The following is a 24,560-nucleotide window of genomic DNA, read 5'->3' as shown; positions in this document are numbered from 1 at the left end:
CTCGCGGTCCGTGAGTTCGAGCCCCGCGTCAGGCTCTGGGTTGATGGCTCGGAGCCTGGAGCCTGTTTCCGATTCTGTGTCTCCCTCTCTCTCGGCCCCTCCCCCGTTCATGCTCTGTCTCTCTCTGTCCCCCCAAAAAATAAATAAACGTTGAAAAAAAATTAAAAAAAAAAAAAAAAAAAGAACTTGAATTTCTGGACGGCTAACTCAAAGTAAAGCAAGTATGGAGGCTGAATAACCAGCTCTGTTCTAGCACTCCAGGGGGAAAATGGGGAAAAAATGAAAAAAGGCAATGAGACTGATGCCTGCCATTAAAGTTCATCACAAGGCTCGTAGACATCAAATAATCCAATAGCAGCTTCGGGGCGGGGGGGCGCCCAGAGCCAGCAAGGTGGGCCCATTTGGTACCACCTGCTCAATGGAGAGGCTGGTTTTGCACAATGTGAGAATATAAAACACTGCCAGAAATCGGTCCTTGCTCAACTTTGCAAGGTCTCAGCTACCTGTCAGGGGTCACCATGCAACCTCAGGACTGCAGATCTGGATTTCATGACTGTTGCCCGTTTGTCCAAGGAAGAGAGAAAAAACAACTGATACCCTGCTGAATGGGTGGAGCCAGAATATTAATAATAATATTAATAACAAATACTTACAACATGCTTGCTATATGCAAAGCACCAACTCATCTAGACAAAGGGATTTTAGGAGGAAGTTACTAAAAAAATTCATAGATTGAAGACCGAATTCCCAATGTGACTGCATTTGGAAATAGGGCCTTTGAGAAGCTAATTAAGGTTAAGTGAGGTCTTAAGGGGGGGACCTAATTCAATCTGACCAGTGTCCTTATAAGAAGAGGGAGAGACACTAGGGATATAGACACAGACACAAGGCACAATGAGGACACAGTGGCCATCTGCAAGCCAAGGAGAGAGGCCTCAGGAGAAGCTAAACCTTCCAGTGCCTTCAGCTTGCATTTCCAGCTTCCAGACTGTGAGAAAATAATCTTACTAAAACCACCCATTCTGTGGTATTGTGTTATGGCACCCCTTCCAGGCTAAAATGGTCACTGAATTAACCAACCTTAGAATTATCTATCTGCTTTCAGTGACGGAAATAAATGTCCTTACTGCTTTAAAGACAATCCTAGTCTTTTCAGAAAAATGGTTCTGACAACTAGACAACCTCATGCAAAAAACTGAATCTAGACACAGACCTTACACCTTTCACAAAAATTAACTCAAAGAGATCACAGCCCTCAATGTAAAATGCAAAACTATGAAACTTCTACAAGATAATGTGGACAAAAATCTAGATGACCTTGGGTAAGGCGATGGCTTTTTAGAGACAACACCAAAGGCATGACCCTTGAAAGAAATAACTAATAAGCTGGATTTCATTAAAGTTAGAGAAGACAAGCCATGTCTAGGAGAAAATATTTGCAAAAGACACATCTGATAAAGGACTGTTGCCCAATATATATATATATAAATCTCTGAAAGCTCAACCGCAAGAAAATAAACAACTTGATTAAAAAATGGGCTAAATAAAACCTTAACAAAACCTCACCAAAGAAGCCATACAGATGGCAAATAAGTGTATGAAAAGATGCTCCACATCATATGTCATCAAAGAAATGCAACTTACAACAATGAGATACCACTGTTAACCACACATCTGTTAGCATCTGAACTCTGACAACACCAAATGCTAACAAAGATGTAGAGCAACGGGAACTCTCAAACATTCCAGGTGGGAGTGCAAAATGGAACAGCTACTCTGGAAGACAATTTGGCAGTTTCTCACAAAATGAAACATGCTCTTACTATGTGATCCAACCATCACACTTCTTGTTGGTATTTACCCAAAGAAGTTAAAAACTGATGTCCATCCAAAAAACCTGCACACTGTTTACAGCAGCTTTATTCACAATTGCCAAAAACTTGGAGGTAACCAAGATGCCCTTCAGTAGGCATGACAAACATGCCTTGCAATACATACAGACAATGGAATATCATCCGGCATTAAAAAGAAACGAGCCCTCAAGCCATGAAAAGGCATGAATAAAACTAAAATGCATTATTACTAACTGAAAGAAGCCAATCTGAGAAAGCTACATATGATTCCAACTATATGACATTCTGGAAAAGGCAAAATCATACAGAATATAAAAAGGTCAGTAGTTGCCAGAGGTGGGGGGCGGGGTGAGCCATAATATGAACTACGGCTCACCATGAGTGAGCCATAATATGAACTACGGGCTTTGGGTGATACTGAAGTGGTAATTCAAGTTCATCATTTGTAACAAAGGTACAAAGGCGTGTTGCTAATAGAGGAGGCTATGCATGTGTGGGGGTGGGGGATAGGTGGGAAATCTGTGTACCTTCTCCTCAGTTTTTTTGTGAAGCTTAAACCGCTGAAAAATAAAAATCAGTCCTAGCTCTGCCTGCTATTTTGGAGAAGTTATCTGACTTTTACAAGCCCTAGTTTCTTCATGTATAAAATAGGTATCATAACAATTTCTACTTCCTAGAGCTGGTCTGAAGAGTTAATGAGAGGGCATATGAGAAAGTTGGACACAGTGGTCAAGAATTAGAACGTGACCATTTCTTTTGGAAGCAGAGAGCATACGAAACCTCTTCTTCCATTACTGTGTTGGCTTTTCCACTGAACTGGGTGAGTAAGGGAGGGTGAAAGCGCTGAACTGCTTGCTGCTTTGTTGGATGAGACCATGCCATGCTTCGTGAAGAGAGCCAAGGGCAACAGGACACAACCAAGGGTTTGGTGCGCCATATTGTTTATCCTATCTTGCTATTCAGATCCAGGTCATCATGTCTGCAAAGCACCAAGCTTGTCCCCTGGGCCACCTCCCTCCTAAAGTTTGACATTAGCCAGCTGCCTAGGGTTTCAATCCATGAAGCTTCTTACTGCCCTGGCCCACACCAGAAAGGCAATCCCACAAGAGCACCCTGGCCCACTGGGCAACCACTTACCCACGTCGGCCCCACTGAGTGCTTTCCCCAGTGGCCAGGGCCTCAAGTCGATTCGCTTCCCATTGACGGTGAGCGACTGCACACAGCCTTGAAAGCCTCTGTTTGTTCCTGTTGCTCTGACCAACCAGTAAGCACTGGGAGCCCCACCAAGATAGAGGGGCGTCCGGAAGGTAATTTTACTGTACTGGCCCTGTAAGAAAGAAGAAAACCGTAACTCACTAAACAAAATCAAAAGCCAAAACACAACAGATTTTAATGAGGGACATGGTTAAGATGTAGTTTACAGCCCCACTGCTTTCTTCCATCTGTGTTTATGTTTATGACATTGCCTTACTGGAAAATTAAACCCCTGGTTACCGTAGGAAACTCAGTGAGCTCCTCAGAGGGCTGTGTTTCGAGAAGGGATGATTTTGGAAGCCTAGAAGGGAAGGGAAGGTAGGTCAGAGCCAAGAGCAACCCAACGGGCAGGGTACTGGGCCGGGCATCCAACAAAAACTTTGTCTTTCCAGTCTTGACACCAACTTACTGTGTACCTTGGATGGTTCACAGGGTTATTCTGCGTCTCAAAAGATGATAATGCTAATTTTGTGTATATGTGGGCCAACGCTTACCTTTCCTATTCCCAGCCACCTTTATACTATATCCTGCAAGAAACATCGTGTGTGCGGGGGAGGATTGCCACACAAATTGTGTTGCAAAATATTTTGAAATTTGCTCATGGATACCACTTGTGTGTGTGTGTGTGTGTGTGTGTGTGTGTGTGTGTGTGTGTGTGTGTTACTACGGTGAAGTAGGGACATTTCTAATCTTAGAGAAAACCACAAACTGGATTGCAGGTTTTGAGGTTACAAAACACAGACCTGAACATTAGGTGGGACAAAATTAAGGCACCCTTGGTCATTTTTTTTTTTTATTACAGAAATATTTCATTCATTTGGATTAAAGGGGACTGGGAAAAAGCATGTTGCCAGAATTTTTAAAGTCCAGAAGGTAAGCCACTGAAATGTGGCAAACGAAATGTTGCCAACAAATAGAACATCTAATCGTTACTTTATATTTTCTAATGAATGGATAAGAATCATTTATAAATAGTGTGCTGAATGTGAGCGAGGCAGCTGTAAAGTGCTTACAGTGAATTGTAAGGACTGTTTGCCAGCCTCTGGGCACACTGCTTTTGTGGGATGAACTGAATGCCCTGTTGGCTTATTTCGTTAAGATCCTCAGAACTCACTCCTGAAACCCATCTTCAGTCTGTTCCCTGATTCAGGACTGTACCAGGAGCCTGACCACTTAGCGCTTTTTTCCTTTTCTGGAACAGCAACCCTGAGCCCCCCTTACAACGTCCCAGGCAATAGTCTGGTAAAAGCTGGCTTTTACCTTCCTCTGGTGAGGGTTGCTTTGGGTTTCTGGAGCCTGCTTTGCCTACGAGGCAGAGAATTCGAAGTGCCCTGGAGTTCTCATTTCCCCGACACAGCACTTAACAGTGTTTGATGGGTGCCAAAGTGTGAAAGTCCAATTGACCAGCTTTGGGTTGGGACCGCTCTGAGGTATAACTTATACTGCAGAGCTCCCCTAGGGTCAGGCTGAAGCCAGACAGACCCTGAAGAACTTTGCAAACCTTGATATAAGACAGAGTCACTATCTCCCAAGATAGTTTACTAAACATTCCACAGCTGCTGTCCTGCTTATACAGCTTGCTAGCAAGTCCCGGGAGGAGAGCGGCAAACGCTGCCCTGAGTAGCCATAAAATTGTATGCTTCTTGCAATTAATTCTTATATTCATTCAAAGGATAAGATTGGCAAAAATACAAACACTCATATAAGCCAAGCTCACATTGACTTCCGGAGCCGTTGTATTATCCCTACCAAAAGGTTTCGGTAACTTATTTTTTCAACACCCCCAAGGACAGGACAGGAAACCGTCTCCTGAGATAGTCCTTTGCACTTCTGTGCACTTTTGTATGATTAAGTGGAGTTAAAATTACTCCCTTAGGCTCTCCCATTCAACATCAGCCTGGGGGTGGGGGGGGAGCACAGAGTAAGTCCTTCTCTCCCCAAATTCCCTCTCTGATTCTATGAAAAGGCACCATCGACACCTTCACCTTCTTTTCTCCAAACTAAACAATGCTCCTTCAATGAATCACTCCAGGGATTTCAGGTCAGTTTCCTGTTTCAATGATTGCCTTCATGTTCCAATATGTCTGTGGTCCTCTTAGAGGACCTCTTCGAGTACAATCACAGAGCTGAATGCAATCCTCTTAGAGGATTAGAGTTACCATTAGAGCACTGGAAGCTATATACAGGGCTACTAGGATATCATACGATCATCACCTCGCTTTTTCTAGATGCTATGCCTCTATTAATACAACTTGTAATTTCTTCAGCTTGCTGTTACCACATGGCTCTGCTTATTAACCTTTACTGAACTTCCTTGCTTCAAAACATAAGACATTTTCACATGTGTTGTTGCTTTTATTACAGCTTCTCTGCCCTATATTCACTATTACTATTTTGGATCCAAGTTCAAAGCTTCTTTATTCCTATCAAACTTAATTTTAATCATATTTAGGGCTATTGTTCTGGGATTTATGTGATTCTGTAGTTCATTTATCCTGTCTTTTTTCCTTAGAAGTACATGCATATATGCATAAGCGATCTCACTGGATTCATATTCTCTATATTTGGATTCTTGTTCCTTTGGAAGCTTTGGGGTCCAAATTAATGGGAATCAGCAAAGCATGGCTCTTTATAGGATATATCTTGCCAGTAAAAAAGTCCAGGCAGGGAGGAAGCTATATACATATACACAAAGGTTTTCTTGCTACATTTTTCCTGAGAGAACACAGACACCTGCCTGATTATAATTACACACTCCGTTCCTTGGCAGGTTGCTAATCCAAACTGTTTATTCTAAACATGGTTCTGAAATTGCCCAGAGCATGACGAATATGTGAATACCTAGGTGATTTACTGAGTAGCCCCACAGTTAAATTGTTTTACCGCTTCCTATAACCATGGCCCCCCAAAATGGTAGATGAAAGGATCATTCCTGCATATTGAACCAAGTGAAACTTTCCGAACTCTTTGTTAAAGCCACAGAATTGCAACACCCTTGCCTTAAAAGCAAGCTTTGTGTTTGGCACTAATAATGGCTTCTATTCTTCTGATACAGGCCTTCTTCTACCCCTGGCTTTGATGTCCTTGTGGAAAAAGAACATGTCCCTGGGCACAAAGCCAACTGCATGCTTCTGCGCCCCCACAGTAATGACGCTTGCAAATCCGATTCTGCTCCTCAGTAGATGTGGGATGGATGTGTGCCCTGAAAGCCCACCGAGAGTGGTAAGAGCCACTGAGATGCAGGAGCATCTCAGAGCTGGGGTGCACGGGTTTGCTACGAAAACCAGGCCATCCAGAGCTTGCATCCCGCCAGCGTGGCCTGAGCTCGGCAGCAGGGCCCTCTTGGGACGCGCATGGTGGGTGCTGGGTGGGTGGGCAGGTTGGGAGGCTCACACTCACCTGGGACTGGCCAGTCGCCGGGGTGCCATTGTTCAGCTGCAACAGCCCGTTCAGCCCATCTCTGTAGAGTGTAACCGTGTGCCAGCCCCCCAGTTTGATTTTGGTTTCACTTATAATGATGCCAACCCCAGTTCCACAATTAAACCTGTGGGGAAGAAAAAAAAAAGAAAGAAAGGCTTTTTGATCAACCAGCTCGTTATGCTTTCAGGCCCCACGGATACCACTTCTGGGGCAATGGCTTCTCTGAGAGTCAATCTGTTTAGTTACGTTTATGAATATCAAGGACTGTTTAAATCTCTACAGGAAAGAGCTAAACACCTGCTTTCTGGGCCAGCCTCAATCTACTTATCTTAATCTGCCCGCAGACCTTTCAAATGTGGGGCCTCCTTCAACCTGATTTTCTCTGCAGCTTCGAAAACGATGGGCAACTAAGATCCTCCCCCTCCTTCTCAGTGACTGCCAGATGCTTCAAGTGGATCCCAAGAGCAGAGAATTAGAACTTGAGTCATTTTGCTTCCAGGTATTTCTCTGGGGACTTCCCCCAACTCCCAAATGACAGGCTCCAGCAATATTATTTAAATGTCAAAAAACACTCATTTTGGCCAGCTGGCTAGCACTGCCATCTGTGTTCAGCTGTGCCCAAATGCAGGTGCAGTTTCCATAGGGGGGAGGCATGGGCAAAGGGGGAACATTCTCAGATGATTGCTTTATTCTTGTTTTTGCTTTGTTTTTTCTCCCAACTTCCCTATGGCCCAGGGTACCCACCAGTCACTATGCCTTACACCCATGATTTTGACCCTTTGCAGTCAACTTCCAGGCAGCCACCATGCCACTCCCCAACAGATCCTGAGATGGCCAGTAGGGAAGGACACATGACCAGCATTGTCCTTCTCAGGACGTGCACTAATTACAGTCCCTTCTCATGGCTTCCCTTTGTCTCCACGATCCTCAGTGGACTGAAATGGGGTTGAGAGGCATTGCAGAGCAGGCTCATCTAGAGGGGGATACCAGAGTCCACAGCAGCTGCCCAGTTGGAGAGTGGCCAGCAGCCAATCACAGCCAATGCCACTGGGAGTCTATCAGATCCTTCAAGGGTGAGAACCACTGCCCCAGGTCCTGGCCCTGAAATCAAACTCCCATGAATCAAAGCATTTAGCAGAGGATAGGGGACCACTGTCTACCCCAAGTGGGATGTTTCAGTCTTCTTCAGCTTAACCCAAATAATTTTTGTGCTGAAATAATCAAAAGACAATGATAGTTAATGCTTATTGAGTGCTTGCTATGGGCCAGGCACTGCTCTAAGCACTTGTATGTATTAATTCACCTAATCCTCACAAGAGCCCTGGGAGAAAATGCAGGCTCAAAGAGGTACAGTCACTTGCTCAGAGTCAGGGAGCAGAGGAGCAGTGCCATCAGGATCTTAACCAGTACACTATGGAGAAGGACAAGGCTGATCCTCATCGGTCATTCTCAGATAGGTGCTTGTGTACCCTTGAGGGTGGCCAAAACACTCACACCTTCACAAAACTCTGCCCCCAGAAAACCACACGCAAACCAAAGATGGCTTCCAAGATATATTGGGAGAGAAATGACTAGGGCAGAGGAGGAACACCAGACAGCCTGCCACAGCCAGAGGGAAAAATAGGGATGGGCTCTGAGCCTCTGGGAGCCCTCAGGAGGTTGTAGGCTCCTCTCTGCTCCCCAGGGATGTCAGTCCGACCTACCACAGGGGACAGGGAGAAGATCTCAGCCTCCTTCCCATCACATCCACTAGGGCTGTAGGAGCAAAGGGACTAGATCACTTAGGCTCACTGTTGCATTCACAGGATCTACAACAGTCCCTGGTACACCGTGGGTGCTCAAGAAATATTTCCTGTTGAACGAATGGATGGTTACAGGGTTCTGAAACTCAAGTTCCAAGGGTGACCCTGCAGTCCCGATAAGCCACTATTTAGTAACCTTTATCTCCAGGAAGCCATTCCATGTATTTTTTACTCTATAAAAATGTAAAAACATAATGTAGGATGGTATTTTAAAAATCTGTGGGATTTTAGTGAGAGTTACCTGAATTGGAGTGAGCGTCGGATGATGGCCAGAGACATGAAGTCACCCCTCCCGTGTTCATTCTCCCCGCAATAGAGCAGTAAACCATCCTCTGCCTCCGCCTGTTGTACAAACGCACGCCACGCAAACAATGAGCACCACCTGGAAACACTCATGAATATGAAACCTGAGCATTCTCCCTGTGGTCCTATTTACAAAGGGGCAAGCTCATGGACTCCAATTAACTCCCAGTTGCCAATTCTCAGTTCTTTTCCCTTTAAAAAACGGCAGCGATATAAATAAACAGTGTGTGACAAATGGCAGTGAGGTTAGAGAAAGGTGACTCCGCATTTGACCTGCTCTTTACTTGGCTTTGTGGGTCCACCAGCAGAGCTTCGGGAAAATGTGTGCAGAGACCACGGTCACAGAGAGGCTGTTTGCGTGTCCATCAAATTCTACTTCCACCAAAGAGCACTCTATTTGTTTTTGGTTTTGTTTTCATTCTTTTTACTTCCCTCCCTGTGGAGAAGCATGCAAATTTGCTTCTTTCCTTCTGTCAGGAGAACAGGACGATAAAATCAGCCCCACTGACAGACTAGTTTGGTTTTCACCCATGTTGGCTGCCCCAGCCGGAGACAGATCATCTTTTGGACGATCTCAACACTCAACACACTCAACACTGTGATCATGATCTCAAAGGAGGCTTGTTTCCAGGTCTCAAACCTTGTTGTCTGAGATGCCCGAAAGAATAACTTGAAGCTGAAGTCGCTGATTGAATTCTGATGTGCAGTTGATTCAAATCAGAGAGCGTCCGCTGGGCCCTCACTATGTGCGAGGGCTTTGTATAGCAGCTTTCCTATTTGTTCAGCTACAGCCATAGCATTGAGGGCAGACATTTGGGCTCCCTCTAAAAGGGATTTGGGAATGGGGAATGCATTATACCTCTGAAATCCTGGCCTGTGAGGAGTCACAATTATGAGCAACAGAGCTGGGACCTACACATTCTCATTGGTCGGCCAGTCATTTCCATAGTTCAGTAGCATACAGGACCCACCCTCCACTCGCTGGCACCCTTGAATGTGTGAACGTGCCCAGTGTTCTCACTACCCTGTGAACAGGTTTCAGGACAGGCCCTGTGTCATATTTACCTTCTCTACTTACCTCCCTGCTTCCTGCACCCCCACCCGACCACATCTGATGTGGCACAATGATGTGTTAAGCTGCCCATCCAATAGGCATTCATCAAACAACTAATCCTTCTTACCCTAAATTCAAGAGTAATTTGAAATGCCTGATAGGAGTTCTTCAGAGGTTCAAAGGTTACAAAGGAGTGGCCAAAGAACTGAGGATACTGTATAACAATATCTAAAAAGAGAAAAAGATAACATAAAAAAATGTTATTTCCTCACTTCTTCAAGTGCAAAAATCAATATATGCCGTTGCCCAGATATCATTAAGTGAAAACCCCTAATAATCTATTAAACCTAGCTCATTATTGTCTCTACTTTTTACACTTATGATTCTCATTCTTGGGGACTTAGAGCTTCTGAAATTCTTAGGGAGAAACTGGAGATTGTTAAATTGCTACCTAAAAAGAAATCAATGGCTTTAAGACCACTGACACCTGTTTTCCAGCTGTACATTTGTGTAAGTGTAAGTTGGCTCAATTATTATCTTTCTTAACCTTCACGCAACATGCTTCAGCTGCATGTTTTCGGTAGAGATGTGATCAAAGTAAAGTCCACCTCTCCAAGGTGCCTTTAGGATGATTAATTGCTTCAAAAGTACTACATGTGTGGCACACATAGACACAGGGCTGCTATTCAACTAGAAGCAACAGAAGTTGCCTTACCTTTTTCCTGTGTAGCTAATTTAATCACGAGTACATAGAAAAAGGGGCTTCTCTTAGAAAAAGGGCTAGAAGAAACCACGTGTGGACCACAAAACTGCCCTCTGGCTCCCAATGGGACCAACCTCCCTACCACATTCTTTTCCCGACCAAGGGCCTACCTTCTGAGCAGCTCTCACCACCTCTGCCCAGGTTGCAGTGGCACCGCGAGCCCCCCCAGGTGTAGTCATTGACACAAAAGCTGTCAGCTGAGCAGAGCGTTTCATCACAAGACATGTCAAAGAGCCTCGGCATTACAGCCACACCATTCTTCCCTTTCCTCTCCGCTGGAGTGGGCTGAGGAGCCACTGTAGTCATTGGGAGAGACGCTAGGGTAGGGGGGACAAGCCTAGAAGTGGTCTTTGGGTTTGACCTGGGTGCCATCTTGAATTCCCCCCCAAATTTCTTATGTCCTCCTTTGATAGCAGGAAGTGGTTTAACCTAGAGCCAGAGAAGAGAAAGGATTCAGGATTAACACCAACACAGTGTTTAGACAGCCTCATTTATGGTTGGTGTCTAATACTTGAAAAGTCCCTTTTGTTATTTCTCAAAACTCTAGGATGTAGATGGGGCAGATAGTACTGACGCCAGTTTATGGATAAGAACTTTAGGCTCAAGGATTTTAAGTACCTTGCCCTGTGCTATACAGAAAACCAGTGGTAAAGCTGATATTACATGATTTTTATTGTTATAATATCATGAAGATGCCTCACTTTGTCAAAGAATTGTTCATTTCCTTCTAATACCTGACTGTATATTTTCACATGGTGGGAAATCTAAATATGTTTTTGCCAGTCAGCAGGCAGGGGCTGGCTACACAACATTAGCATGCTAGTTGCTACTAATTTATAAGCACCTGGAGCCTCATAGAGAAAATAAATACGTATTAAGAGCAAATGGGCCCGCTTAAATAAGTTTTAAGTAGAATGTTCATGGTCCAACAGCTAACTTGCCTTGTTCAGCAGGAAAACCAAAACACACAGGTTTTAAGAGCAGAGATTCTTGTTACCTCCTCGAAGGAAATATCCAAATCTAAGTCGTCTTCAAATCCGTCATCATCCTCACTGACTCCCATGTCGGTTGTATAGCGGGGTCCATAGCGGCCACTTCCTGCCTCCTCAGGGCCTGCACAGAGAAAGGAGTACACTGTTGTCAACATATGCCTTCCCTCTGCCCCTTTCTATCCTAATTCAGCCACAGACAGGACTCTGCCAAATGCATCGCGATGTCTTGGAAACACACAAAGAATTCAACACGGAAGAGGAAGCATCAACGACTAACAAATAGAAAATGTTTCATCTCGTAAGTATTAAGGAAATGCTAATTAATGCCAGAAAAAGCTGCCGTTTTATACTGACAAGATTGGCAAAAAGGTAAACGCTGGGCAATAAAAGAATATTACCAAGGATGGGATCAACGGGGACTCATACACCAATGTTACATGTGTGCAACCATTTTGCAAAAATACTTGGAAATAAGTAGAAAACGTTCGTACCTTTTGACCCAGCAATCTCACACCAATTTAGCAATCTCACCCCAGCTTACAAAATCTGGAGAAACCCTCCCACATGTGTACCACAACATGTGCAAAACACATTCAGAGCATCACAATTTATAACAGTAAAAAGCATTTCAAATTTGCTATTCATAACAGCAAGTAGCACCCCATATATCTGTCAATAGAGAATGGATAACTGAATTACAGTAATATATATATATATGGAATATATATATATATGGAATATATATATGTGGAATATATATATATATATATATATATATATATATATGGAATAGAATACTACATAGCAGGAGAAATGAATGAGCATTTAATGTGTTGACATGGCTTAATCTAACATTATTCCATGCAAAATATGCAAGTTGCAAAAGAACATATTCAGTTTGATGCCATTTATATAAAATTCAACAACAAACAAAATTTAATATATTATTTAGAGATAAATAAATCTATATATCTAAATATATATATATATATATATATATATATATATATATATATATATATATGGTTTAACTCCCCCAAAAAGTAAGACAATGACTAAAATACCTGGGGGAAGTTAGAAAAGGGATGTGAATGAGGTGTGAGGCACCGAAGCCTTTGGGTGCTCTATAATAGTCTATTTCTTAAGACAGATGCCAGGTACCTGTGAATATTCATATTATTTTTATATGAACTTGATGTATGAAATATTTCATCACAAATTCTTTGAAACAAGAAAGAGATATTGCACTAGAGCAAACAGTGCTACACCCAGACAAAAGGGCCCCTACAAGGTTATCGTGGGTGCCACCATTTCCATCCATCTCAGCAGGACAATGGGATCTTTCAGACCTGGAAGGTGGCCTGAGAAAAACTCTTAGGAGACAAGGCATTGTCCTTTGGGAGATTGTCACAAAATCTACTGATCTGCAGCAGTCCTGCCTTAGGCTCACACAGCTGGCACTCCCCCAGGGTATGAGAGTCTTTCAAAGTGCTGCTCCATAGCACCCCTATTTCCTCCCAATGGGTTTTCACAGGCACAGGTACTGGCTGCCTTCTCTAATCAGGGCACACTGGGCCCCAGCCCTTACAGCATAAACAACCCTGGCAACAGAAACTGACTTTTGTAGGTTGCCAATGCCCATCAGGCATCCAGTGTTTGGATGCCTGGTTAGGAAGGGAAGGGAAAAGAAGGGAAGGAGAGGGGAGGGGAAAGGAGGGGAAGGGGTAGGGAGAGGGCAGGAGGGGAAGGAGACATGACAAACATAAACTGAACTTAAAGCCATTCTGCTTTCAGAATAAGCTAAGCCAAACACCTTTGTCACAAAAGCAGACTCACCCTCCTTTAGGCAAAAAATAGCAAGCAGATTGAAAACAGAAGGATGTGACAGAAAGGACAGAAAGAGGGCGTGGGAAGCCTTCTGGTCAGGCACACTGCTGATCAGAAATCTCTGGACCAGGAAGAGAGAAAGGTGGTGAACAGGTGATCAGGAGACAGCAGGGAAGGAGCCGTTCTCAGGTGTTTGGGCACATTTTGGTGGAGGAGAGATGACACAGGGGATGTGGTGTTCTCACCACCCTCACATCAATTCTCCACAGTTTTATTTAAAATAGCCCACGTGTCAGTGGAAAATTCAAGCCTGTTGATTCCAGGTTTATACCTGGATGCAAGTTCTCTTAAGCCACCTGCATCCAGCCTGCACAGCTGTGTGCCAGATGTCTTCACACAAAAATCCAGGAATCTTGGAACAAACACCACTTTCCTCTTTCTTGTCTCTCTGTATCTGTGTATCTTTCCACCTCTCTCCTCGGCTCTCTCTCTTTTTCTGGGTCCTTTTCTTACTCTCCATTTCTATGTCTATCTCTCTCATGTATTCAAAATCGTCAGATTAAAGAGGAAATATTCCATTTGTCAGTAAAAGTACTATATAGCACATATGTGAAGAGAGCTGGGTCTTATTTCCAGGAAGCTGGCCTTTCTACCCCCAAGCTGTTCTCTCTGCCCTGTGCACATTCTTGCCATTCTTGTACTGTGTTCACCAAAGTCAAGGTACTCTTCACTTCGTCTTATGATGCCCTATCTGAAAAATAAAAACTTTCAAAGACTACCACCACTTACAAGATAAATCCTAGGATCTTGGTTGAGAATTCAAGGATCTCAATGGTAACTCCTTGTTTTCCCTCCTTTTTTTTTTTTTTTTTTTACCATTTATTTATTTTTGAGAGAGAGAGAGAGAGAGAGAGAGAGAATGCGACGCAGGCTCTAGGCTCTGAGCTGTCAGCACAGAGCCTGAGGTGGGGCTCGAACTCAAGGACTACGAGATCATGACCTGAGCCACAGTCGGATACGTAGCCAACTGAGCTACCGAGGTGCCCCCTGTATTCCCTCCTTCTTTCCCGCATCACCATGATTTCCTGAAACCTACTTTCTCCCCCGCAAATAACAGGTATGGTTGTGTGCGTAACATAATACATTTCTAAACTTTATAATAATCTTGCAAAGTAATTATGGCTCATTTCACTTTGTAGATAAGTAAGTTGAAGCTCAAAAAGGTTAAATGATTTGACTAAGATCAAAGGCTTTGTAACTGGCCGAGCCTGCCTCAAAGCCAGGTCTTTCTGGTTGCCACTTTCCCAGTTGTCTGTAAGAGAAGCAGCCACTATGGAGGTGGAAAGAGCCTGGGAATTAGAAAATCAACATTTATTGACCATTTTTACTGTGCCAGGAACTTTGCATGCATTGTTTTTATTAATCCTCAAAAAGTCCTGTAGAAGTAGTATTACCTCCATTTCACCGTGTGGAGATAGAAACTCAAAAAGATTAAATAACTTGCTCAAAGGCATGCAGATGATAAATGGCAGAGCTAGCATTTATCTTTGGTCTCTCTTTTGACTGCATCATACTATTCATAATCTGATTCCAAATTGTGTTTTCAGCCTTTTTTCCCCTATTCAAAAGTCCTAGTGGCCAAACTGGTCTACCAGTTGTCTCCTTAATATATCTTGTGTTTTCTCACCCCAAGACTGGTCATTATGTTTTTCCCCACATTACCATCTTTTCTTCCTCTCCTATATCCTACACATAGCTTACCTATCCTTCCAACTGCACGCATTCTGCGGAGACAGAGCTGAATGTACATCATCAAAATGCTAAAATCAAGTGATATTTTAAAAAGAGAACATCAGACTCTTTCCAGAGAAAAAATGGTTATTCCACAAAAGAGGGAACTACCAAGACCTCTAGGATGTTCCTCCAGCTCCTCCTGGTTAGGGTTATCCACCCATGGATGTGTGCTTCTAAATATGAGCTTGGAATAAACTTCCATATCTTGATAAAATCAGCATATATTTGAGGTGCTATTTCCACTGTCTGGACTCCAGGCCCTGGAATGCTGCCCTTGTGTTTCCCAACTCAGCAGTGAACCCCTTGACGGCAGGAGCCATAATTTTAGACTTCTTGACATCCTTTTTATTCATCCATTTAAATAACACTTCACATACTCATCAAAGCTCCCTCTAGGTACAGAAGACTCTCCCACAATGGCTCTGTCCTGACATTCTGGCTCTGTCCTGGCCTGGCCTAGCTGGCCATGCCTATTTAAGCGAGAGAATATCTGGAGGGGAATCCTTACAGGGTGAGACTCTGCCCCTCATCCAAACATATTCCCATCAAACTACCACCATCCTTGTCCCTTTTCAATTCATCAATGTCCCTTGTCCCAACTCAGACTAAAGTTGAAAGTTCAAAGAGAGCCTAGACACCATCCAGTCCAAACTTCCCATTTCATAAATATGTAAACTGAGGCCACAAAGAAAAGTGACTTGAGATCAAGTTCATGCATCTCATTAGAAGATCTGGGGCCATATTTGGATCATATGACCTCTAGTTCAATATCCATAATACCCTCTCATGCAGACCTTTTGGTGCTAAGTATCTAATAAGATACTTCAATCAGGAGAACACAGAGAAACTGAGGATGGGTGCAGGTAGCTGAGGTCTCCTCTTGCCCATTAGCCCACCTAGGAAGCCTGTCTTGAAGGCAACTCCTTAGAGAAAAGGACCGCAGATGCATTGCAGCAGCTATGAAATGGTACCTTGATGAGAATGGAAATCATTCCAGATTCCCTGTTCTTTCCAATGAGTAAAATAAGGCATATATTATTCATTGGATAAAATCCTTTGGTATTTATAAAAATTAGTCTGTTTCGGGGCGCCTGGGTGGCGCAGTCGGTTAAGCGTCCGACTTCAGCCAGGTCACGATCTCGCGGTCCGTGAGTTCGAGCCCCGCGTCAGGCTCTGGGCTGATGGCTCAGAGCCTGGAGCCTGTTTCTGATTCTGTGTCTCCCTCTCTCTCTGCCCCTCCCCTGTTCATGCTCTGTCTCTCTCTGTCCCAAAAATAAATAAACGTTGAAAAAAAAAAATTTAAAAAAAAAAAATTAGTCTGTTTCAACACGATATCACATATCTTTTTGAAGTCAGAGGCTACTTCTCAGTTTGGGGAAACAAAGGATGTGAGATAAACAAAGGGAAAGGAATATGGAATTACAAGAGTCAAAGAAATTTTGACTTTTAAAGAAAGACTTTAGAGATCAGCGAGCACAAGCCCATTTTACAGAAGAGTAATCTGAGGCTCATAGAGTCCATGTGACTTGCCCAGAGGGACAGAGCACTGGTGGCAGAGCTGATCTAGAATTCTGGGCTCCTGATGATGCTTTCTGCTATCCTTTACAACCTGTCAAATTCCCTATCCCTCATAATAACCCGGGCTAATAGTAATTTCCCACCTTTAAGGAAAAGAGTACAGCATGGCTAGAAGAAAGCTGGAATAAATCTCTCTACTCTTGTTCATGGACGGCCTCACCACCTCAGAGTTCAAATCCACAGCTTACATGAAGTTTTTACCAATGCCGTTTCTAAGTGAACACGGAATGCACAGTCCGAGATAGTGATAAGAATTCTCAGTGGCCTGGGGTTGTTGTAATTAAAGTGCACAACTTATCTCTTTCTGCTTGGCACACTGTTAATTAGGAAAAGAGAACATTAAAAAGGAAGCATTTATTTAGAACCAGAATAGTCAAACCACTCACTGAATGCAAAACAAGTTCAAGGGTTATTCCACTAGAGGAAAAACTAATATACAAAATACAAATTACTGTTAATAAGTTAAAGGATGACTTATTTTATAAAAACCTGTCTGTTTATTTTTATAAAAGCATCACAAATGTTCTCCAGATAGTGAGTTTCTCTGATATATCAACATGGTGTAGTTGGAAATACCCCTGGTCACGGAACCCAGATAATTAGGAGAGGGACACAGATGACTATGTGACCTTGGACAAGACACCTAATCTCTCTGGGTCTCATGTTTCCTAATAAAGCAAGGAATGGGATTCTATTTGATGACCTAAGGATCCTTTCTAGGCCTAACAATCTGTGACCCTTAAGTTTACACTTTTGATTGAGACATATTGGTGGCACCTGTTATTCCAAGCAGCGTTTGAAAAAGAAACAACTGGGGAATTTTATTTATTGTGGATGAAAAAGAAAAAAAGAAGTTAGTTCAGCACAAAAGTTACATGCTTTGGGGATTGTGGCTCTCTGTTCAATATTATAAGCCTCCTAGAAGATAGGATATCATTCACCAGAATTCATCTTCATTAATAAGAACCAGGTTATTACAGTCCCTTCTCTTAATAGCTCTTGGCAACGGATGAGAGAGGAACAGTTATTCCCCACTCCTGAAGTTGTAATCATGCAAAGAGAGTTCCCCAAAATACTGTTGGATTCTTGTCCAACCCCTTTTCCTCCCTACAGAAGGAGAGACAGTAGCCTGGTGGCTGGATGGAAGCATTTGGTACACATTTCTGAACTGACTGAAGCTAATCGATCAAAGAACCCGGGGCAGGGGAGGAGGACTTGGGGGCAAATTTGGTCCCTCCACCTTCTTTCTCAACCTAGAGAAGTGGAAAGCAGTGACCTGGGCAGGTGTGACTTTGCTGCAAATGCAGGCTTTCCTTCACGCGGGCTCTTCCCTAGCCAGAGGGGAGTCCACAAACCCACTCTGTACTGTAGAGTAAGCTACGTTCTCTGCCCGGCCTTTATCAGAAATAAGGATGGCAATTTGATTCTTTGTCTGCTGACTCTGCTGCCGTATTTCTGTTGGTTCAGAAAATGGACAAAGGGGAAAGTGGTGTTACCTGGGCAACCTCAAAACCCTAACACTCACCAAAACAAGAAGGACTGGAGGAAAAGGGTCCCCCGTGAAGCAATGTGTCATGGACAGAAACTAGGTCATCCCTTCCAGTACAAATATTTAAGATTCGGCTGGTTGGATGGAAAAATGACAGGCCAGACCTGTGGCCTTTGTGGCTTCCGAGACTTTCTTGTTACTCTAGCTAAGCCCCATCTCACAGCAATTTATTCCTTCTCATCCTGTTCCACCCAGAAAGAACATTGGTTCTTCTTTCATTTCAGAGACATATCTCCCGCCTCAGGGACTTTAGACATGTTATTCCCTATGCTTGGAAATCTCATCTCTCACTGCCCAGCTTTTGCCTTTTAAATTCTTGTATTTGTTCAAAATCACTTTCTGAGAGATGTTTTCTCTGAACCCTAGATAAAGTCAGGTTCCCTTCCTATATACGCTCATGGTTCTGTCCTCTCTTAGAGCATTATTAACTTACAATTACATATTTATTTGTAGAATGATTTCATAAATGTGACTCTCCCAATAGACTGAAAGTGCTTTGAAGAAGGCAATACTGTCCATATTGGTTTCTACTATGACACCAAAACCTCACTCACTCCCTGGCACATTGAAGACATTCACAAAATGTGTAAGAAATAAAAAGAGTGAACTTTTGAAACAATGAAGGCAGAATAAAAATATATGACAGTAGCATTCATCTGGATTCTTAAATAGCAAAAGTCTAGGGACAAGAGGACCCCACATAAAGAGTTTAAAAGCTAACAATAATTCTGAGATCTTAAAGAAATCATTCCACAGACCTTTCCCGGAAAAGAAGCCATATCCTGCACCTCTTCTGGGGTTGGTCTTTCAAGCGGCTCTTCTGCATTAAGTTACTCTGGCTTGGGCTCTATGAACTTAGTCCTGCCACCCTCGCTGAAAATGATGGAACCAGGACCTATGTCTGAGCCTAAACAACCATATCCAGACTGACCACCCGCAGGGGCCTCATGTGAAAATCTACCAAAAGGAGGGCTTCATATCAGAGGGCAAGGCGGATATTTCAACCTTAATCCCTCCTCCCTTACCTCTTCTCTGTAGATACTGCAGGAGCTAAATGTTGGATTTCTGAGCCTCCTTTGCATCTCGGTAGTTTGGGTCAGTAAGGTGCAAGTGGAAGTCTGTTGGAACTTCCCTTTCTACTATATTGTCTTTGGCAGTGAAGGTGGTTGTGATGCTGGACTTTCAGTGCATTCCTAACTGAAATGGATGGGGATCCAATGACACAGTTAGACCCTCTCCTTGGGAAATGTACCCACCGACTGTGTGCATGCTGAGGGGGTGGGGCACAAGAGCTCCCCTGTGAACCTGAAGGTCACTGGGAGAGACTTCTGGTTGTGCATAAAATTAGCCTGCTCAACGTCAGCCTCGGCAGCATAAGGACTCAGAGGATCTGCAAGGACACTGAATGGTTTCCCTTGCTCCTTCCTTCTCCCCAAATAATCTGCCTGAATGTTTTCTTCCAATTTGAATGGATCTAACCAATCCAGGGTATGTTGCCACAGTGGTAGGAGTGGGGTGTTGGGACAGAGCTGCTCTAAGTACCAGCCGTAGGCAGAAGTGTTCGCTCTTTTCTGCTCATGCTTCAAGAATCTCTCATCTGACTGGAGCTCAGGATGATACCCCAGGCATGGAGTGACCATTAGAGCCCTCACCTCAAAGCTTCTTAAACTCCTTTATCTTTATGCACACACACACAGGGGCCGCACCAACTGTGCATAACCCCTGTGGGGTGTCGCCTTTTGAAGAACATAAACCATTCAACGGAGAACAAGCCACTGTATCTTTCTCCCTCAGAGCCTCCCTTTCTATGGATAATGGGGCCGTGGAAAGTTAAGCAAACGGCCAGAAACCACCAAGGTGTTAGGCACTTACTTCTCTGCTACCCACTGAAGGAGGAGATGCACCGGCAAAGCATAATGTAAGGTGGCTGTAAGAGGTGGCTGCAAACACAGCAGGAAAACCCAAGGCCATATTTTCACCATGCTGTGCTAGAAATTTCACACTTGGAATCTTTGTAACCTCAGAGAATGATGAATTATAATTCACTGACAACATTCCATGGCCATACCTGGGGACTCGGGGAGGAAAGGGCAGCGTACCATTTAGCTGGGCAACAAGAACATTTCTGAACAGCTGAAATGGTGGCTGGCATTAAGAATTCAGTGTTATGTATACAGCGGGCACTCAATATGTATTTGTTAGCTAAGAGAACAGGTGAATGACTGAATGTTCTCTGCAAGAGCCAAATCTTAGAGTGTGCTCTGCACATGGCAAGTGCAAAATAAATGTTTTGTGAAAGACTGCAATTTTAATCTGGTCAATGCCAATGCTCTAAATGTCTAGTCAGCCATTTTTACTGGGACTTTCGTAGCAATTGTCAATTATTGATGGCAGAAAACTATTGTCCACAGTGTCAGGAGGATATGGCTTAAAAAGTGAGATCTCCCTCTTCTTCTCTCTCTCTCTCTCTCCTTTTCTCTCTTTCTGTGGGATAATTTGGCAGTATAATCAAGCATTTGCGTTATTCAATTTTGTAATTCTATTAGAGATTTATCTAGTCAGATGTATTAAAAATGTTCATTATTTTTTAAAATTATTTTCAACTGAATGGTGTGTGCTATGTTCATGGGACGACATTACGTTTGGAAAAATGGAGGTCATTGGCCCTCTTCACGTGAGCAGTGGGGGTAAAGGCAGGTTGGAGTTGGCTGAACAGTGAACAGAGGTCAAAAAAAAGGGAGGGGGGAGGTAACTGAATATAGACAACACAGTAACTCTAGCTTGAAGGAAAGCAGAGAAATGAAATGGTAGGGGAAGAGTTGTGGGGTCAAGGGAGTCTTTTCTGTGAGTATGGCATACGTGTGTTGATGAAAATGACGTAGAAAAGTTGAGAGTGAAAGATGGATCCTGTTGGAGAAACTGGGGGTAACAAACACAAAACTGATGTAAATGGTGTAATCTCCAATTGGCCAGTACAAAACAGGGCTTGGTTCATACCCTGCACTTGGGAGCCAGGAGGTTGAACAGAGACTGAGGTGGGAAAGACAGAAGACGTGCAGCTTGCAGTGCAGTGGGGAGGGAGACACCCTGCCCCACAGCGCGGGATGACTGATGCTGTGTGCATGGGAACACCACTGTCTCCGTGGTGCCCTTTGAAGTGGCTTCACATTTGGACATCAACTGTGGTCCAGTTCTCTTTTAGAGATCACCAGATGGTTTAAACCAGAGACGGTGATAGCTTCTCATTCCTCCTTTCCAATTTGAGACACGATGCTAGGAGAAATCATTACCATCACAAAGTTTTATACGGGATTAAATAGTTTTTCAACAATGACAGTAAAACAGAGACTCAATCACAAAGTTAGAGAAAGTTCATCACCCTCTCTTAACAGACCCTCAAGAATTTACTGAAAAGTATACTTCAGGAAGAAGAAGTAAAGAATAAGATGCAGAGTAGTGGGCAGAGAAACTGGTAAACATTTGGATAAATCTAAAGACGTGTTACTTAAAAAAAAAAAAAAAAGCCTAACCTGTGGCTATTGGGTAGAATAAAAATACTGAAAGAGAACATGCAAGACAAGAAAGAATTCACTTAGATTGAGGCTGTTAAGATTGAGGTTTATGAGGGTAATAGATACTGATTAACCTGAGACTATAAAAGTTTGGAAGTCAACAATTTATGGATGGTAAATAAAAGAATGCATAATTCATCCCAATAGAGGGGAAAGGTAGGGGGCCAAAAAGATATAGTCTATCCTTTTTTTTTTATTTTGATTTTTTAATGTTTATTTTTGAGAAAGAGAGGCAGCACATGAGCAGGGGAGGGGCAGAGAGAGAGGGAGACACAGAATCTGAAGCAGGCTCCAGGCTCTGAGCTCTCAGCACAGAGACGGACGCAGGGCTCAAACTCATGAACTGTGAGATCATGACTTGAGCCGAAGTTGGAAGCTTAACCAACTGAGCCACCCAGGTGTCCCAAATATAGTTAATCCTATAGAAAACAGGAAGGAAACCAAGACAAAGATTCCCCACCCCTCATCACCAAAAAACTAAACAAAACAAAACAAAAAAACAGAGAGAGAAAAGCAGAGTAAAGAACACAAAACGGCGGAAATAAATAAAACATGTTAACAATTACAATAACTGTAAAAAAAAATTCTTGCCATCTAAAGGACAGAGCTTGTCAGATTGGATTTTTAAAAGGTAAGCTGTATATTGTTTCCAGAAAGTACCTACAACATAAGACACAGAGAGATCAAAAGTAAAAAAGATGTAATAGATGTTTCAAGCACTAGCAAAAGCTACTGGATCTATATTATTACTATATTATTATTAGGCAACATAAACTTTCAGGGAAAAAAGAAGCAGCATCATTAATGTTAAAAATGGTGGCTAAGTCATCATTAAAGGAACCACCAGGAATACAAGATGATCCTAACCTTGTATGTACCCAATATTACAACTTCACATATATAGAGAGAAAGAGATTGAGATACAGGGAGATATGGTGAGAAATTTTAATGTGTCTCTCTCAGTAACTGATCAGGCTGACAATATAGATGATTTGAACAATGATATTACAAAGCTTGATCAAGTGGACATATATAGAACCCTAGACACCAAAATATGAGAATACATATTCTTTTCGAAAGTACATGGGAGGGGTGCCTGGGTGGCTCAGTTCGTTAAGTGACCCGCTTTGGCTCAAGTCATGATCTTGCAGTCTGTGAGTTCAAGCCCCACATCTGGCTTCTGAGTCTCCCTCTCTCCCTGTACCTCCCCTGCTCACGCTCTTTCTGTTTCTCTCAAAAATAAATAAAAACATTGAAAAAATAATTTTTAAAAAAGGACATGGGAAAAGTGCATGGAAAGAAAATTGTGACTACAAAAAAACAGAAAGAAAGATCCACAGATTAAACTAATTTCAAACAGCTTTCCAAGTATAAGAGACTGGAGAGTAAGTGTGACACAACTCACTTAAAGACTTTAGAAAGATCCAAATAAATGGATGAAATTGAATACACATGACTCTATATCATAAAGATGACAATCCCTCCAGAATTAATTTATAAATTCAATATAGAATTCAGCATAATTCTGACTTTAAAATCCCAACAGAGTTTTTCACGGAATTGAAAAACTGATTCTAAAATTTATATTGATTAGTAAAGGTCAAGGAAAGACAGGGCAATTTCGAAGAAGAATGAGTGTAGAATTACCTACCAGATAACATAATTTTATAAAGCTGCAGACATTAAGACAGTGTGATATCAAGGAAAGGATAGAGAAATAGACTACAGAAAACTGAGAAACAGATACACAAATGTATGGAGCTGATACATTAGAAAGATGCCACTACAGATCAATAGGGAAAAGGATTAATGAATGACTCATCAGTTGGTGCTGGGCAACTGGTTATTGGTATGAAAAAAAATATGAAGCTAGGCTCCTAGTTCTCCATACCTAAATGTAAATTTCAGGTAGATTGAGATCTTAAATATGAAAAGCAAAATTTTCAAATTTATAAGATAAACAAAATTTTGCTTAATGACCTTGGGAAAAGGAAGTAGTTAAAAAAACACAGGAAGCAGAAATCATAAAAGAAAAATTGAGATATTTAACTATTGAATAAAATAATTCTGTTTATTAACTGATATTATAAGTGAAGTGAAACATAAGTTACAGGCTAGCAGAAGATATTTGCAACACATATTACTAAGGATTAGTCTTTAAATGTATATATTAATGCTTATCAATACATACTATGTAATGATATATACATGTACACTATATATATCATTAATGTATCTAAATAAATTAATGTATATTTACATATATGTAGGCATATATAGAAATAAGGAAAGCTAAAACATATAAACGGCCAATTCATAGAATGATTAATAAATTTATAAAATTATGTTTAACTTCACTAGAAATGGGAACATGCAAATCAAAACAATAATGCCATATCACTTTACCTCCATCAGATTGACTCTATTTAAAAGTCTGATAATAAGCACTGGAAAGGATCTACAGCAAGAAAGGTTTTGAACACACTGCCCATGGCATGGAGATAACTACAAACACCCTGAGGACCAATTTTCTACCCGGTGACAGAGTTGAAGATACACATGCACAACTCAGCAATTTCATTTGGAAGCACATACTCAGGAAAAGCTCTTCTACACAGGCTCAAGGAAACATATATGAAATTGCTCATTGCCATGTTGTTTTTAATGGCAAAAAGGGAACAATTTAAATGTCTAAAATCCAAATAACTGATAAATAAACTATAGTGTATTTATGTGGTGGAACATTATACAGCGGTGAAGTTGCATGAATTCAAGCTTTACAATTCAACTCGCACGAGA

General features: G+C 42.3%; 1 protein-coding gene and 1 long non-coding RNA gene across 3 annotated transcripts in view; one reads left to right on the top strand and one right to left on the bottom strand.

Moving 5' to 3' along the window:
• EGFLAM (EGF like, fibronectin type III and laminin G domains) overlaps positions 1–24,560 on the bottom strand; it is a 181,775-nt gene that overhangs the window by 41,669 nt on the left and 115,546 nt on the right. For both annotated transcript variants that reach the window (XM_040495740.1, XM_040495742.1), the window contains exons 8-13: positions 11,447–11,562; positions 10,560–10,878; positions 9,814–9,914; positions 8,571–8,671; positions 6,507–6,651; positions 2,991–3,180 (exon numbers count right to left, since the gene is read on the bottom strand). In XM_040495740.1, the coding sequence (XP_040351674.1) occupies positions 2,991–3,180; positions 6,507–6,651; positions 8,571–8,671; positions 9,814–9,914; positions 10,560–10,878; positions 11,447–11,562 (972 nt within the window). The remainder of the gene's footprint in view (positions 1–2,990; positions 3,181–6,506; positions 6,652–8,570; positions 8,672–9,813; positions 9,915–10,559; positions 10,879–11,446; positions 11,563–24,560) is intronic.
• LOC121043748 (uncharacterized) lies at positions 6,661–12,117 on the top strand. Its single transcript, XR_005797012.1, has 3 exons — positions 6,661–7,026; positions 7,459–7,600; positions 11,632–12,117. It is a non-coding gene; the product is annotated as an uncharacterized LOC121043748 (long non-coding RNA).

Source organism: Herpailurus yagouaroundi, unplaced genomic scaffold (genome assembly GCF_014898765.1).
Source record: "Herpailurus yagouaroundi ecotype Mexico unplaced genomic scaffold, PumYag 29, whole genome shotgun sequence".
Classification (NCBI taxonomy): Eukaryota; Metazoa; Chordata; class Mammalia; order Carnivora; family Felidae; genus Herpailurus; species Herpailurus yagouaroundi.
The sequence above is the reverse complement of the archived record's forward strand: the minus strand, read 5'-3'. Positions and strand labels throughout refer to the sequence as shown.